This window comes from Chiloscyllium punctatum, chromosome 33 (assembly GCF_047496795.1).
Source record: "Chiloscyllium punctatum isolate Juve2018m chromosome 33, sChiPun1.3, whole genome shotgun sequence".
NCBI classification, from domain to species: Eukaryota; Metazoa; Chordata; class Chondrichthyes; order Orectolobiformes; family Hemiscylliidae; genus Chiloscyllium; species Chiloscyllium punctatum.
The window spans coordinates 61,305,546-61,316,669 of record NC_092771.1 but is presented as its reverse complement, the minus strand read 5'-3'; the positions used below and the strand labels follow the sequence as shown (position 1 = coordinate 61,316,669).

At 43.4% G+C, this 11,124-nt stretch overlaps 1 protein-coding gene across 1 annotated transcript in view; it reads right to left on the bottom strand.

Moving 5' to 3' along the window:
- Positions 1-230: 230 nt before the first annotated feature.
- Positions 231-11,124, bottom strand: part of LOC140458580 (uncharacterized) — a 107,055-nt gene continuing 96,161 nt past the window's right edge. The window contains exon 9 of the mRNA XM_072553341.1: positions 231-308. Coding sequence (XP_072409442.1) covers positions 231-308 — 78 coding nt within the window. The remainder of the gene's footprint in view (positions 309-11,124) is intronic.

The following is an 11,124-nucleotide window of genomic DNA, read 5'->3' as shown; positions in this document are numbered from 1 at the left end:
TAGAATCATCGAGCTTGTGAAGAAAAAGCATCAACTCTCCCCCCACCTCTAACTTTACAATTAGAGATGTGCCATTAACCCAATAGTCAGCGATGTCAACATCTCACTGAGACCAAGTATTATTGTGACATATGAGGGTTGTAGTGAAAGAGGTTAACTGGAGCTGTTTGTTCGGAGACAGTGATTGATGTCAGTCTCCATGGTTCCTAACTGTGTCATTCCCTCTTCTATTAATAAGGGGCTTCCTTCAACCTGTTATCCCATAGTACCAGCAGCACCATCATTATCAAGATGATTGGGATCAGCTCCTACAGAGAAAGGGAGAGGAAGACAATCTGAGAACATTAGACTAGAATGTTCCAACAATGGATCAGACTCTGAGAACATTAGACTGGAATGTTCCAACAAAGGATCAGAATCTGAGGACATTAGACTGGAATGTTCCAACAAAGGATCAGAATCTGAGAACATTAGACTGGAATGTTCCAACAATGGACAGGATTTTATCTTTGGACCTTTACTGGCATTCTCTGGATTGGGCATGGTTAGAGTTGCGGATACAAACCGGACTGATAATTATTCAAGCAGGTTATTATCCCATCCTCGCTATTGTTGGTGTTCCTGATAATTCTATCACTGCCTATTCTATAAACGATAGTGAATGCCATTGCTATTTCAATTATTTGTATTTAACAAATGCATAAACTGTTATGTTCAGTTTCAGTCACAAACTCTACTTCATTTCCATCAATTTCAGACTCCTCACTCATAAATATCTGAGAAGGAACGAGAATGTTCAGATGCTTGAGGCTTCCTTTTGCCCTTAACTGTTTGTGTCTCTGGATTCTCTTTGCAATCAAACATACCTAGACACAGCTTTATAATATCCGCAGTATCCAGCTCTGCCTCACTGTTGTTGCTGAATTAACCGTCACCTTCCCCCTTGTTAACTTGAGATTTTACAGGTCCAGTTCTCTTCTGACGACTCTTCCAGTTACAAATGGACCAGTTCCAAATATTTGAACCACAAATTTATTCTTGCCTCTACAGTTATTTCATAATAGGGTCGCCATAGCATAGTAATAATGTCACTGGTTGGGCAATTTAGAGGCACAAGTTATGACTTTAAAGGCATTGTCCAAAATCCAACCACAGGTGATGACAGAACTTAAATTGGAATGAAAGTTCATTTTTCGAACGGGAACCATAAACCATCAGCATTCCTTTTATTATTTCACTGATAGCCTTTGGGAAAGAAACTAAGTGTGACTGCAGATCCACAACAAAATGGTTGACTCCATTTTTTGTCTTAAGAAATGACCTCACAGTTAAGGGCAATTAGTGATGGAAAGGAAGGGTTTGGAGGGATATGGACCGGGTGCTGGCAGGTGGGACGAGATTGGGTTGTAATATCTGGTCTGCGTGGACAGGTTGGACCGAAGAGTCTGTTTCCATGCTGTACATCTCTATGACTCTATGACTCTAAATTTTGCCCTTGCCAGTGATGCTGAAATCCAGGGAAACAACAACATTAAAGGTGAAATAAACCAAGGAACTGTGAATGCTGAAGATCTGAAATAAAATTCTCCAACGTCTGAAAGTGTTGGACAATATCAATAGGTATGGCAGCTTCTGTCAGGAGAAAAACAGATAACGTTTTGAGTCTAGTGACCCTACATTAGAACTGAAAGCAACTGGGAAATAATATTATTTATGTCAGGGATGGCTAAGTGAGTGAGGGAGAGGTTAGTTGAATGGATGGAGAAATGTCCAGAGAGAGAGAGTGAGAAATGAAAAGCAAACAATATAACTGCTAATGATGATCTAGAAGGAAAATAAAATGGGACCTTATTCGAACATTTCCCTTTTATCCATATTCCTGAATATCATGTCAATTTAGATGGGTCCCTGTTGAAACTGAGTTATATTCCCTCTATCGCTCTTCTCTGAGTGTGGTGATCAACTCCATCAGCAATACTGTTGATGCCCTTATAGTTGCTGATATACAGAGAAAAGTAATGTTCCTTTGTCAACTGCCTTAGACAGAGGAACTGTGACTGTGGGACTGTGCAGAGATCTAACGGCTTTCTGAGCCAGGATGGGAAACTGAGGAAAGGGAGGCATTTTCAACACAGAATGGGTGCACAGTGTGCGTGGGAATTTGACTTGCGCCTGTTATTAGACAGTAAGGGGAGGTTCTGTGGACGCTTTCCTCGGGTTTGTGTTGTCTGCTGCTACAGGGAGACCCGACAGTCTGATGACCCCACTCTTGACGCTGCATTTACAGAGTGGCTGGGTCCATAATAAACAAATGGAGTCGAGACTACGCAGAAGGGAAGCTCTGTACACGGGGAGGATCAGGGCACTGTAGTAACCTCTCTGGGGTATCCAGGAACATTTTATGAATCTGGACCAATTCCAAGTGTTAAATGTGAAACAAGTATCTTTCAAAAACAAGGTGCTCACTGAGCTTCGTCCTCTCCTGCAGTATAACCGATAGCCTCACACCAGAGACAGGACTGTGTTGACACTCACCGTGAAGTGAACTGGATTGATTCTGGAACTTTCCAGTATGGAGTGGATGACATATCCATCATCTCCGAAGTGCAGCCCTCCAATGTATCACTGGCTGTCAGAAGCCATCTGCCCACTGAGAGGAAAACAGTGATTCTGTCTCACCTGAAGAAGGTACAGAAACTAACTTTCAGAAATAGGAGGCTGATGAAATTGAGGAACTGCACCTAATTAGAATTAACGAAGAGTATGTTTTTGAAAATCTGATCGAATTGAAGCTTGGTAAGTTGCTGCATTTGATGAGCTACATCCCAGAGTATTGAGGAGGTGGCAACAGAGCTCGTGAAAGAATTACTGATTATTTTTCAAAGCTGGTTAGATTCTGGAAAGAACCCTGTAGTCTGGAAAGCAGGTATTGTAAACTAAATATTTAAAACAGGATGGAGAGGGCAAACAGAAAACTAAATAGCTTGACGCCAGCTGTGAGAAAAAAACATTGTAGCTTTTTAGAACAAATGTGACAACTAGACACTTGGAGAATAATGATATGATTTGGTTGATTCGGGCTACATTCAGGAAAGGAAAAGGACATTTGATCAACCAGCTGGTATTTGTGGAGATTGTCCGTTGTGAAATCGACAGTTGGAATCCACTGGGAGTGAAGTATTTGAAAGTTCAGAATACGTTTACCATGAGTGGAGAATGTTAGAGTCCATGGGTAGGTTGGGGTGGAATATACCGAATGGATTCAAATATGAATAATGGGCAAAATGAACAGAGTAAGTTTTTTTTCTCTGGATGGAAAGCTTGTAGGGTATCGTAAGGATCACTTCTTGTGAAATAGCTGTTCACAAGAGATATTATATGATTCAGATGTGAAGAACAAATACTATTGTTCAGTTTTAAGTTTCTTAAATGGTGAGAGGTTGGGAAGAGCTGTTTTGAAAAGGATCTCATGTCCTTGGTTAAAAGTCATTAACAGAATTCATATCAGGAAGGAAGCAATTACAACTGTAAAGGATATATGATCATCCATGAAAAATGATTGAAGTCACAGAGTAAATATATTTACTCAATGGTACTATTTTGTTGAGACAATATTTGGCTTATTTTGTACAGACTGAGTCTGCTTCATAAATAATGATCTCCATGTCACTGAGATAGAGCATAGAACATAGAACAGTACAGCACAGAACAAGCCCTTCAGCCCACGATGTTGTGCCGACCATTGATCCTCATGTATGCACCCTCAAATTTCTGTGACCATACACATGTCCAGCAGTCTCTTAAGTGCCCCCAATGACCTTGCTTCCACAACTGCTGCTGGCAACGCATACCATGCTCTCACAACTCTCTGTGTAAAGAACCCGCCTCTGACATCCCCTCTATACTTTCCTCCAATCAGCTTAAAACTATGACCCCTCGTGTTAGCCATTTCTGCCTTGGGAAATAGCCTTAGACTATCAACTCTATCTATGCCTGTCATTATCTTGTATACCTCAATTAGGTCCCCTCTCCTCCTCCTTTTCTCCAATGATAAAAGTCCGAGCTCAGTCAACTTCTCTTCATATGATAAGCCCTCCAGTACAGGCAGTATCCTGGTAAACCTCCTCTGAACCCTCTCCAGAGCATCCACATCTTTCCTTTAATAGGGAGACCAGAAATGCACGCAGTATTCCATGTGCGGTCTAACCAAAGTTTTATAGAGCTGCAACAAGATTGCACGACTCTTAAACTTAATCTCCCTGTTAATGAAAGCCAAAACACCATATGCTTTCTTAACAGCCCTGTCCACTTGGGTGGCCATTTTAAGGGATCTATGTATCTGCACACCAAGATCCCTCTATTCCTCCACACTGCCAAGAATCCTATCCTTAATCCTGTACGCAGCTTTCAAATTCGACCTTCCAAAATGCATTACCTCGCATTTATCCAGGTTGAACTCCATCTGCCACCTCTCAGCCCATCCCTGCATCCTGTCAATGTCCCGCTGCAGCCTACAACAGCCCTCTATACGGTCAATGACACCTCCAACCTTTGTGTCATCTGCAAACTTGCTGACCCATCCTTCAATCCCCTCTTCCAAGTCATTAATAAAAATTACACACAATAGAGGCCCAAGGACAGAGCCCTGTGGAACACCACTCATCACTGACTTCCAGGCAGAATATTTTCCTTCTACTACCACTGTTGGCCAGCCAATTCTGTATCCAGACAGCTACGTTCCCCTGTATCCCATTCCTCCTGACCTTCTGAATGAGCCTACCATGGGGAACCTTATCAAATGCCTTGCTGAAGTCCATATACACCATATCCACAGCTCGACCCTCATCAACTTTTCTAGTCACATCCTCAAAGAACTCGATAAGGTTTGTGAGGCATGACCTGCCCCTCACAAAGCCGTGTTGACTGCATTTAATCAAGCCATGCTCTTCGGGATGGTCATAAATCCTATCCCTCAGAAACCTTTCTAACACCTTGCAGAGACAGACGTAAGACTTACTGGTCTGTAATTGCCAGGGATTTCCCTATTTCCTTTCCTGAAGAGAGAAATTACATTTGCCTCTCTCCAGTCCTCAGGTACGGCTCCAGTGGAAAGCGAGGATGCAAAGATATTCGCACATGGCGAAGCAATTGCCTTTCTTGTTTCCCAAAGCACCGAGGACAAATCAGGTCCGGGCCTGGCGACTTGTCAATCTTAATGTTTGACAGAATTTTCGCACATCAGCTTCATTTGTCTCGATCCATTTCAGAATGCACACCTGCTCTTCAAAGGTTTCATTCACTACAAAATTCCTTTCTTTCGTAAAGACAGAAGCAAAAAAACTCATTTAGGGATTCCCCTACCTCCTCAGACTGCACACACAAGTTCTGGATTAGTGGCACTGGAAGAGCACAGCAGTTCAGGCAGCATCCAAGGAGCAGCGAAATCAACATTTCAGGCAAAAGCCCAAGTTCACTATGCCATCCCTGATCAGCCCTACTCTTTCTTTGACCATTCTCTTATTCCTCACATAAGTCTAAAATGCCTTTGTGTTCTCCACAATCCGTTGTACCAAACCTTTCTCGTGCCCCCTCCTGGCTCTCCTCAGACCATTTTTGAGCTCCTTCCTCACCTGCCTGTAATCCTCTTGATCTGAGCTGGACCCTAGCTTCCTCCACGTTATGTAAGCTATTTTCTTCCTGTATGGAAGCTCCAACGCTCTCATCATCCAAGGTGCCTTTATCTTACCACTTCTTGCCTGTCTCAGAGGGACATATTTATTCATCACTTGCAACAACTGTTCCTTAAACAGTCTCCACATGTCTATAGTGCCTTTACCATGGAACAACTGCACCCAGTCCATGCTTCCTAACTCATCTCTAATCGCATCATAGTTTCCACTTCCCCAATTAAAGATCCTCCCATTTTGCCTAATCCTCTCCTTCTCCATAGCTATGTAGAATGTGAGGCAGTTACGGTCACTATCACCAAAATGCTCTCCCACCACAAGATCTGATACCTGCCCCGGCTTGTTTCCGAGCACCAAGTCTAGAATGGCCTCTCTCCTCGTCGGCCTGTCATCGTACTGAGTTACGAAACCCTCCTGAACACACCTTACAAAAAGAGTTCCATTCAAATCATCTGCTGGAAGGAGGTTCCAATCAATATTGGGAAAGTTAAAGACACCCATTACAACAACCTTATTACATCCACACTTTTCCAAAATCTGCCGACTTATGCTTTCTTCCATCTCCCTGCTGCTATTGGGGGGCCTATAGTAAACCCCCAATGAGGTACCTACTCCCTTGCTGTTCCTAATTTCCACCCATACTGACTCGGTAGGCAGATCTTCCTCGACAATGGAAGCTTCTTTAGCTGTGATACTCTCTCTGATTAGTAGTGCTACACCCCCTCCTCTTTTCCCCCTCCCTATATTTTTTAAATACTCTAATCCCTGGAAATTACAGCAAACATTCCTGCCCCTGAGATACCCTTGTCACTGTTATGGCCACAACATCATAGCACCAGGTACTGATCCATGCTCTAAGATCATTACGTTTATTCCTGATACTCCTTGTGTTAAACAAAGGAGTTATACTCCTTGTGTTATACTCCTTGTGTTACATGATCCCTTGGGTCCTTCCCAGGAAAAAGATAGTGCAAAGGATTTTCACCAGACTAAACCCTATCATGATGGTACCATAAGGAGAGACAGTGCAGTAACTATGTGTTTAATTTGTAAGGCTGTGTCAGAATGAGAAGTTGAAACTTGATGGTAATGGACTGACACTCATTATGTCTCAAGCAACCATTGGTAAGGTGAGAAATTCCATACTTTTCGTAGGATGCTTGATTACCAATAGTTTATACGCCTGTGCAGAGACCTCATGTTGATTTACAAAGAGGTACCATCTCTGAATGAACTTTGAACACTTTAATGCACAGTTACTCTGCGCTCAAAGTTACATTGTTCACAATGACAAACAACAGACACGATACCTTCATCCTGAAACAGATGAAACCACCAGAGAAAACATGCACCTGCTCTCTCAGAGATAGACGTTGCTTTTGAAACTGCTAAAAAAGGTTGACTTCATTCCTACTGCCAGAAAACCATGTTAAAGTAACACGTATGTACGATGAGTAATGCAGCCATGAGGAACAAGGTGGAGCATTCTATCTGTACAGCCCTTGCTCCATTTGTTTGAGAAGTTGCAGCATCTCTGACACCTTCCTGTGTTACTGACTTGAGAAATTGGATGACCTCTTCCTGTTCCCTTGCAAGTGACTCCGGGTGTGAAATGGTCTTCTTATGCCGTGTAAGTGACATGTGGGGCTGAGCAGACTCCTTGTTTCCTGTGTAACAGAGAGGAGGGATTTAATGGGATGTCCCTCTTCTGGCCCAACAGTTTGATCAGCTGAATGGTTTCCCCACATTCTTGTGAAAACCATACTGAACTGCTGAATGAACTCCTTCATTTACTGCGGAAATGTGCAGTGTCTGCCAGCGCTGTTACATGAATGTTACCGACACGTTAACAGCACAGGATTGAAATAGTGCAGGTCTTGTTACACATGGAGACAGACTTCTTCAGGAGCAGAGGGATAACGAAATGTTCGAAATATTGTGTAACCTCGAGTGAATATCCCCACTTCTGGTCAGTGTGAACTCAATGAGCTGAATGGACTGCTTCCACACTGCAGGGATTCCCGGCTGATAAATTGGAGATACCTGGACGGAAGGAGTTACCCTGAGGATCTCCTGTCGTGATGACTCCAAACAGTGGAGTTTGTAATCGATTCTCATTAAGTGCAATTTTGCACGAGCTCCTTGATGTCATCCTCAGTCAAATACTGCACTGATTCCAGGGCGAGTCCCTCTTACCTGAGACCTTGTATTCATCTCTATTTCTTACATCAATAGATCATGGTGTCGGAGCGTGGTGTGTTTTCTTGAAACAGAGGGTAGTGAATGTCAGGAATTCTTTTACATAGGGTTAGAAGAGTTAAATCACTGAAAGATGACTGAGTGGTCTTCTCTGTTTCTGTGTACCAATTTTAAGGAGTAAGTAGCCTCCAACTGCTCCTGCCTCGCAGGTTTGTGGGCCTGAATGGAACACAGAAATATGGAACTGAGGAACAGGAGTTGTTTATTAGATACTTTGAGACTTCTCCACCAGGCAATAAGATTGTGGCTGATCAGGTTGTGGTGTCAACCCACTTTACTGCCTGTATCCCATGAGCAGTGACCCACTGTCAAATATTTAACTTAATCAGTTTGAGTAACTGTGAACTGAGAAGCACCACAAAATTCTGGGGAAGAGAATTTCCACTTGAAAATCCCTTTTGGAATTATTCCTCATCTCTCTTACAGCTTCATACAGCACAGAACCATGTCCACAGAGACCACGAATCCCATTCCTATGTAGTCCTATTTGCCAGCATTAGGCCCATATCCCTCTAACTCGTTCCTGTTAATATGAACATCTAGATACCTTTTAAATGTTGTAACTGTATGAGTCACAATCACTTTCTCTGGCAGCTTGCTCCATACACAAACCACCCTGTGCATGAAATTGTTATGCCTTTTATGTCTTTTTCCTCTCATCTCAAATCATTGCCCACGAGGTTTGGATTCCCCCATCCTGGGAAAAAGACTTTGGCGATTCAGGTTATCCATGCCCCTTATCGTTTTATAAACGTCTATAATGTCACGCCTTGGACTTGGCTGCTCAAGGGTAAACAAGCCTCAGTCTGTCCAGCCTCCCCCCCCCCCCCCACCCCCCGACCTCAAACACTCCACTCAGAGTAATATGCTTGTAAAGTTTTTTCTGCACCCTCTCACTTTTAACAACAACCAGACAGAACTGAATTAAACACAGTATTCCAAATCTGGCCTCACCAACATCCTGCCCAATTGCAACATGATCTCCCAACTCGCATAGTCAATGCACATAGTCAATAAAGGCAAGCATACCAAACTCCACCTTCACCACCCTGTCTACCTATGACTCTGCTTTCAAGGATCTATGAGCCTGCACACTTCTGTTCAAAAACATTCCCCAGGGCCCCACCATGAATTGCATAAGTCCTACCTTATTTTTCCTGGCCAAAATGCAACACTTCACATTTTTCCAAATGTAACTCCACCCTTGGCCCATTGGCCATCTGATCGAGTGTCCATTGTACTCTGAGGTAAACCTTGTTGGCCACTACACCTCTAATTTTAATGTCATCTGCAAACATACTAACCAGGAACGTACTCACATCTAACTCATTTATATAAATGATGCAAAACAATGGATTCAGCAATGCTCCTTGTGGCACACTATTGGTCACAGACCTCCATTCTGAAAAGCAAACCTTTTACTATCTTCTGTTTCCTACCTTCACTAAATTTCATAGTCAATGAGTTAGCTTATCTTGAATCTATTTTTGACCTAACCTTGCTAACTTGGTCTGCCATGCAGAATGGTTTTGAATGCCTTGCTGAAGTGCATATGGACAGCGTCTCCCACACTACCATCACCAATTATCTTTGTCAGCTGGTCAAAAATTGAATCAACTTTGTTAGAAATGGTTCACCATGCACAAAGCCATGTTGACTATCCTTAATCATTCGTTGCATTGCCCCTCACAATTCTTGCTAACAACATGCCTCCCAATGACAGGCTCACCGATCTATAGTTCGGATCACTATTCCCCTTTCTCGTCCCATGCTTCTACTGCTCACTGCAAATGTTAATGCAACAGGGTTGGTGATATGACCAATAATATAGGTTCAGACTGGGTCAGTGTTAGGAAGAGGTCAGGAAGAATTCTCTAATCTGCTAAAATTAACATGTTTATGAACCAAGCAAAGTTAATCAAACTAATGAAAAGATGGATGACTCAGCTTGATATTGTACATCTGCGCACCAATGCTTCCCTTTCTAAAAATACTGACACATGCACACATTTGTTGACAAACTGAAAGACAAATACCTGTAGAGCACCCACCAGTCTTCCTCCTCTAACAAAAAAGAAAAGTTTCTGTGACCCAGATTGGTAAGGTTACGAGTTTATTTTATATTCCTTATTTTTCAACAGTCTCCTTGGGAATATAGAATAGAGGGAATTGAGGTTAGGGCAGTTGAATGTCCCTCTTGCAGAATGTATGAGCTAATGGTCACCACTAGTCTCCCTGCTGGCTACATCTGCAGGAAGTGCACACATCTCCAGCTCCTCGAAAATCGTTTTAGGGAACTGGAGCAGGAACTGGATGAACTTCGGATCATTCGGGAGACAGATGGAGTTATTGAGAGGAGTTACAGGGAGGTAGTCACTCCTCAGGTACAAGAAAAAGGCAAATTTCTTTTAGTCAGGGGATGGAAAGAGAACCAGCAGGCAGTGCAGGGATCCCCTGCGGCCATTCCCCTCAACAATAAGTATACCGTTTTGGATACTGTTGGGGGGGGGGCACGACTTATTAGGGGAAAGCAGCAGGACACAGGGCTCTGGCACAGAGCCTGTTCCTGCTTCTCAGAAGGGAAGGGGGAAGAGGAGCAGAGCAGGAGTCACTGGTGACTCTATAGTTAAGCAGACAGGAGATTCTGTGGGGACGAGACAGACTCACGGTTGGTGTGTTGCTTCCCAGGTGCCAGGGTTCGTGATGTCTCTGATTGTGTTTTGACATACTTAAGGGGGAGGGGGTACAGCCCCAAGTCGTGGTCCACGCGGGCTCCAATAACATAGGTAGGAAGAGAGAAGGGGATTTAAGGCAGAAATTCAGGGAGCTATGATGGAAGCTGAGAGCTAGGACGAACAGAGTTCTTGTCTCTGGTTTGTTGCCCGTGCCATGTGCGAGTGAGGCAAAGAATAGGGAGAGAGAGGAGTTGAACACGTGGCTACAGGAATGGTTCAGGAGGGAGGGTTCTGGATTCTTGGATAATTGGTCTCTTTCTGGGGTAGGTGGGACCTCTACAGCAGGATGGTCTTCATCTGAACCAGAGGGTTTCCAATATCCGGGGTGGGGTGGGTGGGAAATTCCCAACGGCAATTGGGTTGGGTTTAAACGAATCCAGTAGGGGGACGGGAACCAAAATAGTAGTTCGAGTATAGAAACGTTTGAGAGTAGGGAGGTCCGA